This window comes from Pimephales promelas, chromosome 20, assembly GCF_988280905.1.
Source record: "Pimephales promelas chromosome 20, fPimPro1.hap1.1, whole genome shotgun sequence".
NCBI lineage: Eukaryota > Metazoa > Chordata > Actinopteri > Cypriniformes > Leuciscidae > Pimephales > Pimephales promelas.
The window spans coordinates 8,558,595-8,579,099 of NC_142788.1; the positions used below are offsets into that span (position 1 = coordinate 8,558,595).

The 20,505-nt window shown below is 38.4% G+C and overlaps 1 protein-coding gene across 8 annotated transcripts in view; it reads right to left on the reverse strand.

Annotated features, from left to right (window-relative positions):
• The window catches only part of anks1aa (ankyrin repeat and sterile alpha motif domain containing 1Aa), a 203,890-nt gene that overhangs the window by 36,620 nt on the left and 146,765 nt on the right, over positions 1-20,505 (reverse strand). For 6 of the 8 annotated variants that reach the window (XM_089124473.1, XM_039664005.2, XM_089124472.1 and 3 more), the window contains 3 exons: positions 9,490-9,540; positions 6,478-6,547; positions 3,241-3,353 (listed from right to left, as the gene is read on the reverse strand). In XM_089124473.1, coding sequence (XP_088980599.1) covers positions 3,241-3,353; positions 6,478-6,547; positions 9,490-9,540 — 234 coding nt within the window. Of the gene's footprint in view, positions 1-3,240; positions 3,354-6,477; positions 6,548-9,489; positions 9,541-18,711; positions 18,844-20,505 lie in introns of those variants that run through there. The other 2 variants (XM_089124474.1, XM_039664006.2) reach the window with 2 other exon arrangements.

A 20,505-nucleotide genomic window follows, 5' to 3' on the forward strand; every position in this document is an offset into this window, starting at 1 on the left:
TTGTCAAGCCCTTTTCTGAATGGTACCGTATATGACATAAATGATACCAATTGAAATCTTTAAATGGTGAATTGTGTTTACTTGTGTGAGAAATAAGTATAACTGTTGTTAATTGTATAACTATTTTTAACGTACAACTGTGATAACTCTCGTTTGGGCGATGAAGTGCAATTAATGGCGAACTGAGAAAATCTATGGAATACAACCTCTTACTCCAGTCTTTCTATCTCCGCAACACCTAACATCTGCAGAGATGGCCTAATGCAGACACACACAAACACAAACAGCTGACCAGCTTGGCCATAAAGCCTTCATTACTTCTGCAATGAGGTGGCTCTCAGAGTAGAACAGAGGGCATCCAGCGGCCCGTCAGGATCTTTGATTTACAACACGCACATCGCCTTCCTCGGCCAGCTGAGGCTTTCAACCGCATCACCACCAATCCTCATTACCTCACATGGTAAAAACAACACAGCCCCTTATAAGGAGTCCGGGCTCTTTCAAACAGCATCTTATTGGCTTCTCAATCTTCCGAAGAACATTTGTGGGCCGCGTCCCTATTACATGAATCCACAAAAATGCGCATCATCAGCCAAAAAGAGAAGCGTTTTTTTTTTTTGTGTGTGTGTGTGAATTCCAGCTATATTCATAAACTTTCTGAAGATAATGAGAGAGAAAATGTTGTGTGATCTCAAATATTTTGCTAGTTGTAGCACAAGTATAAAACGTCCATTATCACCCCTGAAAACAAACACAAGTAATGGAATTCATCACTTAAAGAGGCATTGATGGTCCATCAAGTGCACAAAAAATAAATACAAAGCATCCCAAAATTAGTTTAGACAAACTTTGTATTTATTTGCTAAAAATGAAGGAACAGATCTGTGGCCAGAAAAACTATAGCACTAACCTATCCCATCACACTCCTCTAAGAGACTAAGGGCCAATCCCAATTCTACCCCTTACCCCTTCCCTTTCCCCTAGCCCTACCCCTTCGCCTTCCCCTTGACCCTTGAAACAGAGTGGCAATGCGTAGGGGTGAAAATATTCCCCTAAGAAATAGGACACCACTACGCCTCCGTTAAACGTCATTATAAGTCGTCGCTAGCGCCTACGTCACAGGAGATGCGCCGATGTTTATCACAACTTCCAAGATCCCGTCGACAGCATCTTGTGAAGTTCGCAGGAAACAACGGAGACGACTAAAATATGTTGCGGGACTACCGTTAGCAAACTACAGTAATTTTAGCGATTTTTTTTTTTTTTTACAAACGTTTCTGTGAAGAAGCTGACCGTAAATATGAACACAATATTGAATGTAACATAAAGCAAATCATTATTTGTCGTTATAATACTTAATAAAGCCACAAATACTTAAATTTATGGGTCTCCTTTGTCGCTTGGGCAGCCAGCCTGGGTTAGCAGTGACACTTCTCATACCCCTTCGTCTGAAGTGTGCTCCCGAAAAATCTTCGTTTGAAGGGCTATCTGGCCCTTCACCCTAGCCCTCCCCCTCCAACCAAAAGAGAATTGGGACAGCCCTACCCCTTCACGTGGACGCGCAAAACAGAGGGGAAGGGGAAAGTGAAGGGGTAAGGGGTAGAATTGGGATTGGCCCTAATACTATCAACTGTTGCATTTTTTCTTTAGTTTAGTGCATAGTGTGTGTGCCACATATCTGGCATGTCTGCTGGCAACTCTTTTGTATTTCCGTTTTCCACTCGAGGGTTATATCTATAAATATTCCTTTTAGTTTCTCCCTTAATTTGATTTGGTAAAATTGCTTCTGTCGATTCTTCCTTGCATGCTCGTTTGGGGTTTTTGTTCATAACTTGAAAATAGCGCTTCATTTTCTCATCAACTAGCGGCTGTGTGTTACTTAGGAATTGTGGGAAATGCAGTTGGACAAAACGACTCAATACAGCCGGCACACGAGTTTTAATCACACAATAGACTACAACTACCAAGTACAATAGCAGTGCACCATCAATACAAGCTGTTATCTCGCAGGCAAGGTCTCTCGCTCTCTGCAGTGGGCACGCTACACGGTTTGGCGCTGGCGCACATGTTCTGTCTCGCAGCTCTAGATTCCAGAAGATTTGAACTCATTTACGGGCATCAGTATGCAGGATTTATATACATAATTTATATCTAGATAGATTAGATAATTCATTCTCAATTTATAGTTTATTTGGTCGGATGTGCGTGACTGGATGTGTTGTGGTCATTCTCAAGTGTCGTGTTGCTGTTGATATATTAGTCAGATCAGCGTAGCACTCAATAATCGGGATGTCCCGGCTAATTCGGGACAGGTGGCAACCCTTACTGACAAGCAACAACCGTAAAGGACCTTTTAAAAAACGTGCAGTGTTTGTGCACCCAGATTAAGAATAGTAATAGCTCTCCTCAGTTTAAAAAAAAAAAAAAAAAATGCATGATTTGAGGTATACTTCTTGGTGATGATCATTTAAGCCTTTGCAAACACCACTAAAAAGTACTTTATTAATTGGGCTTGTCAAACCCTATTTTCCAGAGGCTAGTGTTTTATAAACCTTTATTGTCTACAGTCTGCAGTTATTGGACGTAACTGAGCTCTGCCTACAGAGAAATTCCACTTAGCGTCTAATCTCGCAACAATATCCTAATTAGGTTGCTAATGATTGATCATTCCGGCCCTGGATAAAGACCGGGGCACCCGCCTTGAATAAGTGCTTATTTTTTGCTATAGCAAATCACGTTAAACCAAAGAACGCCCACCGTTCATTTGACCTCCCAGTTTAAAACGAATGCTGACCGCCCTGCTGCTACGGCAGCATACTTCTAAACACTTATTTATTCAGGGTACAAGAAAACCCTCTCGTTTTCTAAGTGTGTGCTTGAAGGTGATTACTCAGCAACATCAGAGTTACTAGCCTATATCCAAAACCACCAGACTATCAAAACTGCCATACAAAAATATAAGCTCTTTGATGACAAGCATTTTGCAAAGATGTGAAGATTTAAAGTAAAAAAAAAAATTAAAAAAAAATAGATTTAACGTCTAAATGGCAATATGATCAGTAAAAAAAGACAAGACACCAAAGGCAAATCCAAATGGCAAAGTAACATTTTAAGTTGTTTTCACATGTAAACAGTTTAGACAATCATAACAGAGTACATTCACATACAGAAGTCTTAAAGGCACAGTAGCAATAAAAGTGAGACGCAATTAAAAATACAAACAAGGCATGTATTACTCACCATGAACCGCAGGTCATCAAAGCCGTTGAGCAGAAGCTTGCTCTCATACTGTGGAAGGCCTATATGCTCCAACCAATCACCGACCGGCTGCTCTAGTAGCCTTCCGGATCCACCTGCGGACAGAGGAAGGCGCTTGAGGAGCGAGAAACCGTTGAGGCGGTAGCATCGGCACTCGGAGGAAGAGACGTGGCACTGCCACATCATCCTCGGCCAGCAGTGCCGAGAGCACAAACACCAAGAAGGCAGAGGCGACAGGATCCCGGCCGAGAGGTGTGGTCGCTCCCACAGCAGGGGCGGACCACGCTTGCTAAGAATGAAGTTCGTGTTTCCAAATTTGGGATGAAGATGAGCCCAAAGCTGAGGCTGATCACAGATTTAGACTCCACATTACCTTCCAATTTATATTTAAGAAGTTGTAACAAGTTGCTATGAAATATGCACACGGAAAACAATTGGGGGCCAAGACCAGCAATTATCGAAGTTTCCATTTGAGTCCAAAATCACCCTATGAATCAAAGGTTTGATTTCACAATCCAATCGGTGAGAGAAGACGACGTTCATCCCTAGGTAACAGTAATAAATCCAATTTCATTAGAACCCAGGCAAAGCTAGTTCCTGAAAATGCGAGCTTGCAGATCTATCTTTGCAATCCCTAATTGACTGAGCTGTTTAATGAGGAAGAGCACAGCAGGGCATCAAGAAAAACATCTCCCTCCTGGGGTGTCCACGTGGAGGCAGGTGCACAAATAAACTTCCCACCTTTATCTAACACAAGCAGACGTGTTGTCCGTGCAACTCTATGCCCAAACAATATCTACCAATCCCATGCAGAGTAACTCTTACCAATAACTCAAAACGTCTACCTAAGAGTGTCACCTAAGAGTGACTAAAAATTGCTATGAGCCTGGAAACTCTTAACTTGAGCATACTCCGCTCTTCATCCGCATGCAAATTAACTTCTAATCCAATCTCTATGATAGTGGTACTTAAAAGTCAGGCAGGACTTGCATTGTACAAAGTGACTCAGGATCAAAGGTACATGAGATCAAGCACTGGTGTTTGGTAGGCAAAGAGAAAAAAAGCTATCACAACTCTTGATATCATCTTTATTCTACAAAAAATACGCCTGCCTATGATTAAATTTAGTTGCAGACGGAAAAGAGGGCACCAAACACATGCCTCACTAATAAACCTAGTCTTGAAGTCGGTCTAATCAAAGAGGAATCAAAAGCAAAAGGGATTCAGTTATCAAACTTCATCAGAGACTCCCAACCGCAAAAATACAAGACTCGCTTTTCCAACACAACAAAGTCTTCCCAGAATCATAGAAGTCCAAACAGAGAAAGTGAGTGCACTTCCCACATCAACAGTCAATCCTCCGAGTATGTTGCAGACATCTAGATATCCCTCTAGTTCCTTGAGGCATCCCGGCAGCTGCTCAGTTAGAAATGCAAGGTCAGTGGGATGTTTGTCAACCCTGCTCCACAGAACGACGCTCAAACTTGACACACTTCGCAGGGCGAGCGGTGCAGACGAGTCTGGATGCTGTAAGAAATGCAGCAGTAATCCCTTCGGCACAGAAGGTGCGGTCTCCTTGTTCAACCGGACACTGTCAATTCTGCTCTGCACCGTCTCCTCCTTCCTCTCCCTCACTCCTGCTATCCCCTCCCTTTCCCTGCCTCCTCCCTCTCCCTGCCTCCCTCTCTCTTCCCCTCGAAGAAACTGCGGGCCTGCTCTCCATTGTCTAAGGACTCATCAAACCTTTGTCCCATCCATTGACCTGACCAAGTCCGTTCATCTTTTGCCAGTGTAGTGACAATGGTGACAATATTAGACGAATGACTCAAAAGACAAAGAAAGAAACGAGGTGTAATGATAAACAGTGCTTACACAGAAAGCAAAGCACAAACACACAGGCATATGCAGAGCTTCTAGGCTAGAGGGTGTAGATCTGAGATTATTGCCAAGCTGCAGGGCAGTTCTTCTTCTAATTCCCCTGACACTCATGCATGTTAATATTTTAGCACCTTTATACACATAGCCATACACATAATGAAAAAAACATGCGACAAATTATGTCGCAGGAGTGTATAAATTAAATATGGTATTCTTGATGTGAAGTGAAGTCAAAGAAGTTTACTTTAGTTTATAAAAAAAATATTGTTACCATCTAAAAATGGTACAAGTGAACCAAGACTGTTCTGGGAGGTATCTAGGTGGTGGCTTTCTAGCCAAGTCAAAAGTGCCAACTCACTATCCAAAAATCTGAAGTCTGATTTCGTAAAAAGTTAGTAGCACAACTCAATAACACTTTAAAGTCTTACTTTGGTTACGGGTTTGTTCAAATTTGCATCGTCAAGAACGCCCAAAAAAAGTAATGTTGGCTTTAATAAGCACCACTAATAAAATCAAAAACCAGGAATCATGTCCAAGTAGGATGCCCGCAGGAAACAGGAAATGAGGTCAGTCCCAGTGCCATGTGATAAAAGGACAGTGGAAAGACTGGTCCTCTAGCACTTATATGGGCCAATGAACCCAGTTGGAATACAAAGGCCCCTTGCAGAGACACAAACCACTTGAAACAGTGTCTACAGGCTTTAAGATAAACTTATGAGAGAATGGTGATTTATTCAAGGCTTAAACTTAAGAACTTAAGCAGGAGTTTCCAAACCGTGCTTACAGGACCGAGTGATACAGCAAGCGTGACGGTCTCTCTGGTCTCGATTGCTGTAGTTTGGTTAATTCCAGAGGAAGGTCAATAAACTGCCTCCATACAGAACAAGGTCATGCATCACACCAAGGCTGAATCGTCAAGCATCTCAGCGTCCATTGATTTAACTCTCAAGTGTCCCCTCGTCCTTCAACGGCACACTGGGATTTCTCATTCTCCACTTAAAGGGCCAGCCAACCCCATATCCCTTATTCACTAATGTAACTCTTCTGGACTTGGCCTTCGTCCTCCTCTTGCCCATCAAGAGGTTATTGTGTTTCATTGCTGGTCTGCTCAGTCAGGTCTCATTTCATAGGGGAGACAGATCCTCGTTCAAACATACTTGATGCTCAGTTAACATCAGGAGACCAAACCACCAGCTAACTTTGGCTACAATGAGCAGTGATTGCAAAAACAATTAAATACAATAAACTACAAATACAATGCATTGTCCATTGTGTCAGAAACTCTTTGCATCTTTCATCTGAATAATAAAGCACAGTTGAAAGGGTAACGCCATCACATACCTGTGGCGGAGCAATCCTGGTCTTTGGAGAAGTCAATGCCGGCACCAATCAAAGTCATGATCTTCTCAATCTGTAAGAGAAAAAAAAAACACAATGAGACAACCACATGAAGACACCAACCATAGCGCAATTTGGAAAAAAAGCAGCTGCAATTTATGTTAAAACTTCGCATTAATGATTTCCCAGCAGAACAGATGAAGCGGCAAACAGCGACAATTCCGACTGAGAAAAACACCATCTATCATCCCAAGGTTATAAAGATCATGCACTAGACTAGGCAAATAAGAAGTGACTTAATGTTGGACAGAGAAATATCTGGTTACACCAACCCTGACCAATAGAGTAACAAGTGAACTGAGGGTATGTAACTCACCCCCGGTTACACATGGAAGACAATCCATAGTCCAAAAACTCAAGAAAGTAAACACCAAGACATTCAGGTAAACTCAAAAACATGCAGGAGATCAAGGGGACAACACGTCACTTCATATATTCACCATCATCAATCACTAGTCAAACTTCTTAAGCGTCTGACTAGAAGAAAAGTCACAAGGCTAAAAGTAGTTCTGTTTTGTAATTGATTATATCAATGTTTTGTCAAGTAGGACGTTTCTATAAGTCAGCAAAGTAAGCGTTCTCATTGGAATCGGCATTCATTGATCATGACGTCCACACCCTTTAGTGATTGACAGAATGCTGCCGTAACTGAAAAAAACACTGATTACACATCAGCATAGTTTGATGGTCATTTCAATATGATACATCATTCGATCGTGAAAAGAATTCAATAACTTCAAAAACAGGCCGTATCCGAGTCAGAGATTAAGATCTCAGTCCTTAGCAGTTTATGAATCCACTGATGTGTGGAAGCAGCTCATAACTTCAGTACAGCAGTGAAGCTATGTAATACAAAGACAACCGAGGAGGAGGACGTGATGAGGCATTTATTTACAAATGACGCACAAATTCTTTTATTTGTCTGTGCGACTGCTATTAAACACTGGCAGAATTGTAAAAAAAGGAGTTAGTAAAATAAAACAATGACAGCAAAGCTGCCGAGCAGTAGCTTATCAAAAGTTGTGAGGTCAACAAGAGAGCAGTAGACTGAAAAAGGGAGAGAGAGCTTGAATCCTGCCACCACTGCCAAGAAAAGCTGGCCCCAGAGAGGTCTGCGAGAAGACAAGGTTCCCAAACGTCTAGAGACAGTTACAAACTTAAAGAAATAGATAATACATTAAAGTTGTGTCCTGATTTACTCATCCTCAAGTTATTCCAAACCTATATGACTGACTTTCTCAAGTGGAACAAAAAATTGGAGATAGTTTGAAGAATTTTAATGCTGCTCTCCTCCATACATGAAAGCATATTGAAATTTTGACTTCAAACTTTGGTCTCTTTCTCATGTAAAACTATTCGGCCTACATTACTTAAGACTTGGAATACCTCCAACGAATCACATCAGGAACTTTTTTTTAATTGGTCCTTTTTGTCGTACATCTGCGTTAATTATATGTAAAATAATAGCATGAACATTCTGAAAAAGTACCTTACATAGAATAAAAAGTCGTACTGGCATGGAACGTCAGTGCTATTTTAGTATTATTTATATTTTGAATAGAGCCCGACCGATAAAGGATTTTGAAGGCCGATACCGATACAAATATTTTGGGCTTTTAAAATCCGATATTCCGATATATCGGCCGATATTTTTTTTTTGTTAAATATTGTTGGATTTCACACAAGTGTAAAAGAAAAGCTAACTTTTCTGCACAAGATACGTTTGATACTTTTCCCTCTATGTCTAGATGTTCACTCCTCGCAAGTCTAACTTACATTTTACAATGCAGGGACTGTAACTAGAGATATGCTAGTTATAAATACAGTAATCAAATAAATAAATAAGTAAATACAGTAATTTAGGCAGTGAACAATTTACTAAAAAGTTCATTGTGGTTTCCAAGCTCATTAATGTTAACGTTAGCGGTCTTCCACTGATGATAGTGACATTAGCTAGCTTTGTGGTTAGCTAGTCTATGATGAGCCATAATTTAGCAATAGATAACGTCATACTGCAAATTGTAAAACATACATTTTCAATATAACAGGCCAAGGAGAGATGATTGAAGCATGTTTCATCCGTTTTTTTTGTTTGTTTTTTTTAAACATTCATTTATCGGCCATTATAACTGCCATTATACCGATACCGAGTTTGGAAAATGCCTAATATCGCCCGATATATCGGTCTGGCTCTAATTTTGAATTAGTTGATAGTTCTTATATTTTAAGTCTTAAAGTATTATTTCTAATTGCTTATATTTATTTCTATTCACATTTTAGTTATTTTAATATCTTAACTTATTTGAGTTAGTTGCCAAGTCAACATTTTATAATTCATTTATCTTTCAATCTAATTTTTGAAATTTATTTCAGCATAATTTAAATAATTTGTATATATAATACATATATTATTATAATAAATACATATTTTTAGTTAAAGTAATAATGTATACCACAAAAATGTAAATTCTGTCATAATTTACTACACCTCACGCCGTTCCAAACCTGTGTGACTTACTTTCTTCTAGAGCATATTTAAAAAAAAAATGTTGGTAACCACAGTTTCAGCGATCATTGACTTACACCATATGTTTAAAACAATATAAATGGAAGTCAATGGGAATTTGTGTTTGAAAAAAAAAAGAAAAGAAAATGAACTGTTTGGTAACCAAAATGCTACGAAAATATGCTCTTTAAATGTCCCACAGAAGAAAGTAAGTCACACAGGTTTGGACCAACATGAGGGTGAGCAAATGATGCACTACCCCTTTAACTTCAACAACACTGGAACATCATGAGGATGAGTAAAGACTCATTCATTTACAAAATAAGAACATCTCCATTTAACCTTGCTACCAGTAAGATCCACAAGAAAGGTTGGCTCCGAGCAGCAGTAAAGAGCAGAGGAACAGCAGAGGTGCACAGGAAGACAGAGGGGCGTGTGGAGGGTCTTACTCTTTGGGACGGCCGACGTCTCCATGGAATAGAGAGGGAATGCCTCTGTCTCTGCAGGGAGAAAACCAACTTTTGTTGCTATTTTGGGAGAATAATATTTGAGTCTTGACAATGGCACAATTGAGAAACCCTTTAATACTGTTAATGGGATTTAAATATAAATGTGACCTCCAGGTGGGTTTGGCACTTCAGTGACCATGTTTCCAGAAATAAACCCTTTTGAAGACGCACAAAGAAAAAAGAAAAAGAAAAAAAAGAACAGTCTAGGGACGAGGAAAGTGGGAATGCTTTGATCCGGGAGATAACGCCAGTTTGGCTCCTTCAACAACAGGGGAGTATTTCTGATTTAAAGATAAGCTGTTTGAAGCTTTCTCATTCCAGTCTCATCCAGAATCCATCAGAAGGAAGACGAGTCATCAGTTATGTCTGACATCCCTCCGTCCCGCAGCGGTTTTCTCATTTTCAATAGACAGCGCATCTGTTAGAGCGCTCACAGCGCATGAATGGCAGATTGTACAGCTATTCACTTTTCTTTTACACATTTCCACACTGTTACAGCTAGTGGTCAATGCATATGAGTTTGTTAATGTATAAATATAAATGGCATGGGAATGTGGGCATTATTCTCTCTCTCTAAGAGGTTAACCATTTTAAAGTGTCCTTGTTACAGCATAATTATATTATATTTTACAGTAAGTATTTAGTCATATTAATTAACGTAATATTAATTAATAAAAACATAAAATATTAATTAACGTGTGACAAGTACACCTTAAAATTAAATTATACCAAAACTAAATTCTGTATATGAACAAAACTTATTTAATAACAGCAGTTTCTACAAGTTCACGATTGATACCTTTCATTTGACAGACATTCACCCCGCAACACACATCTTAAGTGCGTAATATATTAACCGTGAACCAAACAACATGTAGGTATGAATCTAGCCGTATTTAGAAGTCAGAACCATAATCAGAATGAGTGCTTGATTCCTAAAAATGATGACAATCTGTTGGCCTACAACTAAATTGACCCTGACTGCACTTCATTTCTACAGTTTTATTTTTAGTTAAAATAAATGAAATGCAAAATCAGAAATCAAACTTCCTTTCAGCACGTGTAGGCGATTTGTGAGCAAAAAGCACCATCTGTTGCCCCAGTGTTACACTTCCAAATATCTGTAAATATCTTTCAAAACAATACGATTCAATTGTATCAATTGTATTAAAAATTGTGCACCCAGGTGCACACCAACAGTGCTAGTGTGAACACACTCTACAGCGCTGAATGAGGACTGGTTCTCAGCAACAAACACACACTTCTCTTTACCACAAATGCTTTAGCTCTTGTTTTAAAATGCAAAGTCTCTCATATTTATCAACATCAGTATTCTTCAATATGATCAGCGTGTCTGCTGACCTTATCACACAATTGGAAAATAAATTACAATGAATCACGACCTGATGTCTATGTCAACTTGGGACGTATTTCACTGCAGACAAATGCACAACGGTCCAAAAATAGCTCATTTTCATCATGCAAAATCAAATTTCTTGACAGGCTTTGGGAGATTCACTCAGTTACGGAAGTGTAATGTTTCTGCAATGTTTCATTTACTCCTAGTTTCCCAGACAAGCCTTAAGTCTAGTCTCAGACTAAAATGCATGTTTGAGCTGTTATAACTGAAAGAATATCTTAAAATATGTCAGAGCCATTGTTTTGTCTCAAGATGTACACCAGTAATGTTTTTAAGGCACATTTTTAATGTCCTAACTGAACTCCTAATCCTAGCCCAGTCTGTGAAACAGGGCCTTAAACATATTTTTACCCATAAAATATGATCTAATACGTGTACTGTGTGTTACTACTGTTGGATTGCAAGCCAGCACTGTAAAAATGTATTAATGTAGGGTCTCGTGCAAATAAGCAAGCCCGTGCTATAATCACACACACATTATGCACGGCTCAATTAATCAACCAAACTGAGAAATATTGCATGTAAACGAAAATAAATTAGTGAATAAATGCTAAATAATTAAATGTTTTCTGCATCAGCAAGATAGCTTGCAACATACAGTATACTGCATGTGTTAGCAAAACAGCTCACCACACACACACACACACACACACACACCTAAAAATAACAGAATGTCAGCTTTAGAGAGTATAACAATAGCAGTGCATTGTAAAAGAATACTTCTGTGGGACAATGAGAGTGAGCAAAAAGTTTAAATCTGCAAAATTCTGTGCAATGGGATTAAATATAATAAAAAAAACATGCTCGATCAGGCTGGAAACAGGACCTTAGTGGTAGCAGAGAACATTTACAAATTAGGTAGAACATTTAATAAACATGCAAATAACAGATGCGAAAGTGTAGAGCTTGTGAATGACAGCTGTTTAACTTCGACAGCAATATCATGATGACCAAACCAGCTTGGTAGTAAAATATAAAAATATAAATATAACCAGATTTCATCAAATGTTATTATTATGATTGTAGTTTTATGGTTTGTCTTTCTTCCACATCTAGTGGTGCAGGCACGACGTCAGAACCAGGAAGACTAACTCGCCGCTGGTTCCTTCGAGACTCTCCTATGGGGATTTATAATGGGGGTTTTGAATGAATGAGTCAAATAAAGCCTGTGGTAAACATAACCTAATTAGTCTGACAGGTTCTGACGTCATACCTGCAGCAATCAATTGATAGGGATGGAAGAAATGACATGGGGGAATATACAGAATAATAATGCTAGCCAGATTCAAACCATTTTGGCCATATGAGCAACATGGCTCAAAGTGCACACATGTGTCAACCACTAGACCATGAGATCTGCTCAAATTGAATTAATAAAAAATCTATTTAGAGAGTTCAAAAGAAAAAAAAAAACCTCTAATGTTTCTATGACAATAGTTTTTTGACAGCAGTGGTGTGCGAGTCTGATACTTTACAAAAACACACCCAGAGTCACTTTACAAAAACACACCCAGAGAGTGCACGCATGCAGTGTGTGATGAAGTCTAGTAGGTTAGACTAGTGTGTGTGTGAGCAGTTAGAGTGCACACTTTCACTGCATGATTTAGTCCATTAAAATGCATTTAAAATGAACCCAATATTAACTCTAAATTTATATTAACCCAATATTTTCGCTAAATTTGAATGCCCCGCTGAATATTTTCTTCCATGAATATATGAAGATGATATATATAAAAATAAAGATCTGAGCCTCTGCTTTAAGGCAAAAAAAAACGTTTTTATTTTATCTTCATTTGTTCTTTTTTTATTGCCTCTTGAACAGAGGTAGGTTTTGTCAAAAACACAACATTTTGGACACAAAACTGAGAAAAAGGTATTTTTATCAAACAAGTGCATTTAAAAGCAGAATACATTCAGATGTTGTTTCCTTCATATATAAAACTTTCCAAAATAAATTAAAAACATAAATAAATGTAAAATATATCAAATTTCCCAGGATGTAAGGGAAATGTAACTTTTGCAATAAAACTTCTGCCTCTGCCTCTCTGTGTTCTACCTGTGAATAATGAATAATTGGAATTACAATAAAAAGGCCTAGACACACACACACACACACACAAATACATATTACAATGTGGTAAATGTGCACAAAGAGAGAAATAATTTGACAATTACACCTTCATATTTAGACAGCCACACATAAATGCATGCACACACACATAAATATTATAGTGTCATAATATTATACGATCTATCTGCGGCACGACCATGGCTAGAACTTTCTGTGACAACATGTGCATCTCTCTCACTGACTACTTCGTTCCGATCAGATTCAGAATTATCAAATAAAGAGTGATCGGACTCCGAGTCCATTAACCTCCAGTACTTCAGCCATATACCTCTGCATTGTCTGTCTGATACATTCTCACTACTCCACTGTTTGAGACGATTGCAATCTGTTTCTCTGATCAAAGAGTTGCGCACTCATTCAGAACGTCTTCCTTACCGTATACCACCTAAAACACGGATACCCGGAAAATTCCGTGTTTGGCGGGGATGCGTTTTTTCATTAAACCCGGAAAATTCCGTGTTTGGCGGGGAAAGAGTTAATGATAAGGGGGAAAAAAATTAATCAACTTGTTGAACGAAACTGTTGAATGAATGATTCAATGAGTCACTCATTTAGAGAGTCAAATGATTTGTTCCTGAAAGAATCAGCTGTTTAAATGAGTCGGTTGAAACTCAATGACCCACTCATTAAAAATATTTCAATATTTTATGTTTAAAACATATGTATAAATGCGTATCTGCAGGTTAAATGCATTCATGTCCGTCTGAGCTGCATTAAACAGTGTGTGTAAATGCCACTTCAGATCAGCTTCTGTTTCCTCTGCACTGCAAAGATGAATTCTGTTGATGGCGATTTCATTTGATTGTAACCCCCCCAACATTGTCATCTTATTCTAATTTAATTTATTGATTACATCAAAGAATTTTGACAAAAGAAAATGCATACATTTATTTAGGTTAGAAAAACGTTCTAAAAGGATGTTACAAAAAAAAAAAAAAAACGTCTAAGGACGTTAAATTATAAAAGGTACAAATCAATTCACACTTCCTGGAAAAAGATCATTTCTCTCACCGCTGTAAACTGACCACCAAACATAATATGAAGAACATCAAAAACTTTAGGAGTTGGCTGTCCATTGCAGTCGTAAACCTGACACAGGTAACCAACACAATAAACACACTCGGCAAAATATCGTCTAATTATCAGTATCGATCAAATCCAAGAAAACAGAGATATAAATGTTTGCCAATATCGCACACCCCTAGTGGACAGTTTTTTCCGGACAGTTTTTGTTGGAAATATTAGGCTGAGAACAAGAGATGGAATCTAAAATATCTAAAATCTTAAATCTAAAATAAAACCCTAACTTCAATTTAATGAACCATATCATATTGCGTCAGCTTGAAACATTAAAGGGGTGATGAACTGAGAAATCAAATTTTCCTTGAGCTTTTGACATCTAAGAGGTCAAGAATATCCTGTAATTTTCAGAACTGAAAACATCCTTGTTAGTCCATTAAAAGCTTTTACTGACACCAGCCTCAGCAAACGACTCGTTTTTCAAAGTGGGGAACTATGACGTCAAAGAGGATAAAACACCACCCTAGAACAGCTAGAAGAAGATCAACGCCTACTTCAACACGGCCGGTTTAGCCCCGCCCACCGATTCGCGCATTACACGCATAGCTAAATAACGTAGGCCTACCTCGTGATGACAAACGGATGGAGCTAACGAGCAATACAAAATATTGTGCAGTGCCTGGTTGTGGAAGAAGACTGTGCTCCAATGCTTCAGTGCGACACGCCCATAAAAAAACGAGCGTTTTTCAGCTAGGCTCAAAACTAGGATACAAAATAGCCTATTACTTATTCATTTTGATGTTTTTGAATGCAAAAACCAAGCGAACGTCATCATTTGACCTCAGAAAACAATATAATATAATTTAAAAAGACAGTTCATGACCCCTTTAATTAGGGCTAAGTCTCAGAAAAGTGACTTAGTGTAATGAGAGTTCGTAGGTGAAGCTGCCTGCAGTTGTCCACAGCGCAGCTCAAAGGACACACACTGGTGGAGGGGTATTAGTTTAGTGAAGCGCTCAGCGTTAATGAAATGTTTCGTTGGATCTTCAGAGTGACGCATTCGATTTCGGCTCATTGACATGCAAGAAGAACGTGGCTTGTGTGGTTATCCTATAAAACAACACTGACTCCATGCAATGACCCGCTTCAAACCCAAAGGGTGTAACAGGAAATGCATAATTGAAAACATAACAGATTTTGCTCAGCCTCTGAGCAAGCAGTGTTCACACACACACAAACACGCACAACCTTGAGCCGCAGGCCACTCTCATTCATATGAAAATTGTAATGAAAACACAATTCAGATTCCCATCACTTGGCCAGAAGGCAACATTAATGCACCTCAGTAGAGAAGATAAACTCAAACCTGTCCAGCCTGTGATCCCCATGGGTTCAAAACACAAACACACCCAACACACACAACAAAACAATGTTATTGATTCCCAGGGCCAGAGAGAGAGAGAGATTCAGTGTGAGCCGGGCCTCTTAATGGTAAACCGCTCAAACAATAGTTGAGTCAAAGGCCGCGGTGAAGTCACAGGTCGACAGCTGAAGTATAGCTGAGCCGTGAGGTTCATTCGGGGAGGCTTGTGTGTGTGTTTGTAGTATGGCACAGCAGTGATCTATTCTGAAGATGAACACAAAGACCCCAGGCATCTGGCAAGGCTGGCATGGGCGAACAAAAGGGACAAAAAGAACCAAGCTGCCATCCATACATCAAGTGCAAACTCAGAAAGAGTCCTGCCAAGACAGGTGCCAGTCGAGCCAGAGCCTCTCTCCGTTAACAATGTTACATCACAAACACTGGCAAAACAAATAAAGTGATCTGGAATCTTGTTTACGGGAGTCTGTTTCATATGCTAGTTGAAGAGAAATGCCATAGTTCTCAGATTAGGGGGATTGAAATCACAGCAAGAAATTGAGAACATGTTCTGAAAGTCATATTTCGTATTCAAAACCATAGAAATTTGTAAAGGTTTATATAAATATATCAAACATTTGGCCAAAAAAAAAAAGTCTAAAGACAAGTCTTAAGAATGTCTATTATGATAATGATTAAAACCTGCTAAATTGGTCTTACAATTTGTAGCAGCTATAGGAATATCAAATCAAACACTGGTACACTCTCAGAAAAAAAAAGGTACAAAAGCTGTCACTGGGGTTGTACCTTTTCAAAAGGTAAACTTTTGTCCATTTTAGGTGATAATATGTACATTTTAGGTGCTAATTTGTACATTTTAATATGTACATTTTAGGTGCTAATATGTACATTTTATATGCTAATAAGTACATTTTAGGTGCTAATTTGTACATTTTAGGTGATAATATGTACATTTTATGTGCTAATTTATACATTTTAGGTGCTAATATGTACATTTTATATGCTAATAAGTACATTTTAGGTGTTAATATGTACATTTAAGGTGCTAATATGTATATTTAGCTACTAATATGTATATTTTAGGTGTTCTTATGGACATTTTAGGTGTTAATATGTACATTTTAGGTGCTAATATGTATATTTAGCTACTAATATGTATATTTTAGGTGTTCTTATGGACATTTTAAGTGTTAATATGTACATTTTAGGTGCTAATATGTATATTTAGCTACTAATATGTATATTTTAGGTGTTCTTATGGACATTTTAGGTGTTAATATGTACATTTTAGGTGCTAATATGTACATTTCAGGTGCTAATATGTACCACTAAAGGTACCAATATGCAGCCTTTGGGTACAGAAGTGTACCTTTTGAAAAGGTACAGCCCCAGTGACAGCTTTTGTACCTTTTTTTTTTTTGAGAGTGTAGAAAAGTGTTGCGTCACAACAACAGGAAACTCTTAGTCATGAAAGTTATTACACGCAAATAGTCAAAAAATCTCATACGTTTTAGAAAGTTTAAAGACCTCAAAATCAAAGAAAACAATGGCGGAGAACAGTTTTGGCACAACAAACGCAAAACCAAATCTAGTTTACGTAAATCTATTTTGTATGTTAATCTTAAAGCATGCAAATGATCACAGCAAACACAGGTGACAAACTGTTCAAGTAACAGAAAATCTTCACAAAAAAATCAGTTTTGTTTGCTGATCATCACAGCATGCGGATCAGATCTGTCCAAAAGAGTCTCCGTAAACAATGTTACGTCTGGCAAAAAAACATGTTCTGGCACAACACACGGAGAGTCTTGTTTACGGAAGTCTGTTTCGTATGCTAATCGCTTAAACATGCCAAATTGGGCAGTTTATGCGAATCATAATCGCAGCAAGCATAGGCGAACATGTTCTGGCGTAACTAATAGACATCTTTACGAAAGTTCATTGGGTAATCTAAGCCACTGAAACTTTTAAAAGTTTAGAGAAATATATTAAGCACGGAAACACACTTATTTAAAAATATCAATTTTGTATGTGAATCATAATGCAAAAAAAAAAAAAAATGGTTCAGGTATATCACTTCAAAGCATAGCCAACAATGATAAAACCCTTGTTTTTGTTTTATCAAAACAGTGAAAATGCTACTTCATGAACAAATGGTAAATCTTACAAAAGTCCATTTCATATTCTAAAAAGTTGAGTTGACAGAATAAAAAGAAATATTTAAATTACAAACGTTCACTCTTAGAAAAAAGGGTTCATTAGAGGTTCTATATATGAAGTATAGGGTTCTTTACTCAACTCCAAAGAACGTTTTATGCTAAAAAAAAGGTTCTATAATGACAAGAAAGAACCCTTTTATTCATTCATACATCACATTATTCTGCAACATTTTGTAGTTGTAATTAAATTATTGTTTATTAAACTGCAGTAGTAACTTAATATCACATTTTAATCATGCTGATTTTGAGGAGAAAAACTGAAATGGCACTCTTCATGTGATGTTGATTAACTACATAAAATGATATAAATATACTGTATACATTTTCAACCCCCATATCTTCAATTTTGAGATCTGTCGCATGCATTCATGAATACATTTTAGCGTCTTGATTTTTGTCAATGATATGAAATATTCAATCCGGAAAGGACAAAACAAATGATAATGAATGAACCCAAAAGGTTCCATATAGAACCTTTTTCCTGGTTACAGAGAACCCTAAGCATTCTTATTATTCCAAATACGTAGCGCTGATAGAACTTTTTAAGGTTCTATATAGAACCTTTTCTTCTAAGAGTGTTTCATATGCTAATCACTTAAATGTGTGACATTCATCTAAAACAACAAACAGTTCATTTTATTACAGAAGTCTATTTTGTTTGATAATCATAAAAACGTAAAATATTGTTTTTTTAAGTGAAAAAAGATATTAAGGGTTTAAAAATTGGCATCAACTTTAAAGTAAATACGCAATTGACCAAAATTGAAAGAGAAAAGATTGGTCAAGATATCAATGACAATTCTTTCTGCGTTTTCAAGCACATACTACATCCATCTCTATAGCGGCAAATATATTCTTGGATCCTCCCAAGACTTGCACCATCGAGAAAGTAGTGGACGTCAGCATTAAACCCCACGTACCTGCCAACGCTTTTAAACAACGTCATCATGCGAGCAGAGCAGCCGATAGGTAGAAAACAAACCGCACTCACAAACGCTGGTCGGGTGGCAGCCATTCGGCCTGGACGGGACGCCGGGCGAACCAATGCATAGACGGAGGAGACGCGACTCCCTCGTTTAACTCCCTCGGGCTGACTGCATCTCCACATTCAGGCCAGACCTCCTTCCTAAACTTGCTAGCCCCTACAGAGAGCTTCCCACACCGTCCCGTTCAGTCTAATCCTGAGACGGGCTGTATTAGCATGAGCTGCCTTTCCCTCCCAACCCCCTGCCACACACACACACACACACACACCCTCATGCAAGTCAAAATCTCCTTTGTATCAAAATTAGACTGTGTGAGATTGTGTGCGCGAGTGTGAAGAGGATGAACACACACACACACAGAGGGAAAGTGATGGGTGTTGTGCGTTCCTGCACCCACACGCTGTCACTCAGGGCAGCGAAGTGTCCCGGGCCAGCCAGCCGTGACCGCGGGGGGAGGAGGAAGAGAGAGACGGACTGAGAACACACAACAGGAATGATGACAGACCGCTGTTCGAACATTTGAGACGCAGGAGAGACAACATATGGATATAAATCCTGCTGTTCAGACAGAAGGCAGAGAAGACGCTTCTGTTGATTTAACGTCAACATTGAACATTTGGATTCATGTTGCATCTGATATTTGACATATTCCTGAGTGAAATAAGATATCCAATGATGCATTTGTAGAGTGGAGACAGATCTGTTTTTTCTCCATCAAACACTCTTTAGATTATGAAAGATTTGATTTCAGGTTTAAATAAGATTTTCAATGTTTACTCAGACTTTGGATACTCATTGTATTCAGAAAGTGAAAAGAGTGGATATTGATTTCCTGATGACTCGGTTCAGTTGTACCATTGTTTGAAACCATCAAGCAATTGCTGAGGCTCTTCAATAAAAGCATGTTTACTAATATTCACACGGATCCAAAGAGAGAAAAGTGAATGTTGGCTGCTGTTCCTCACTGAAGCTACAGGATCATCAACCACAGCTGTTACAGTTTCCCTTTACAGAGAGAGGATCAATTACTGTCGTCAGAAAACACTTCTGTTTCTTCACAAGACCCTGTTTCTTAATAATATTCTGAAACACTAAATGGAACAAACAATCTGACTGATTTCACAGACAGATATATAAATATCTCTAGAAAGATATTTCTAGACCGACCGACCGACAGACAGATAGATAGATAGGAGACTAGACAGACAGACAGACCGTCAGACCGACCGACAAACAGACCGACAGACAGACAGACAGACAGGAGACTAGACAGAGACAGACAGACAGACAGATACAGTAGATAGATAGGAGATGAAACAGACAGACAGACAGACAGACAGACAGATAGAATGATAGATAGATAGATAGATAGATAGATAGATAGATAGATAGATAGATAGATAGATAGATAGATAGATAGATAGATAGATAGATAGATAGATAGATAGATAGATAGATAGATAGATAGATAGGAGACTAGACAGACAGACAAATACAGTAGATAGATAGGAGACTAGACAGACAGACAGACAGACGGATAGATGGATAGATGGATAGATGTATAGATAGATAGGAGACGAGACTAGACAGACAGACAGACAGACAGACATATACAGTAGATAGATAGGAGACCAGACAGACAGACAGACAGTCAGACAGACAGACAGACAGACAGACAGACAGACAGACAGACAGACAGACAGACAGACAGACAGACAGACAGACAGATAGATAGATAGATAGATAGATAGATAGATAGATAGATAGATAGATAGATAGATAGATAGATAGATAGATAG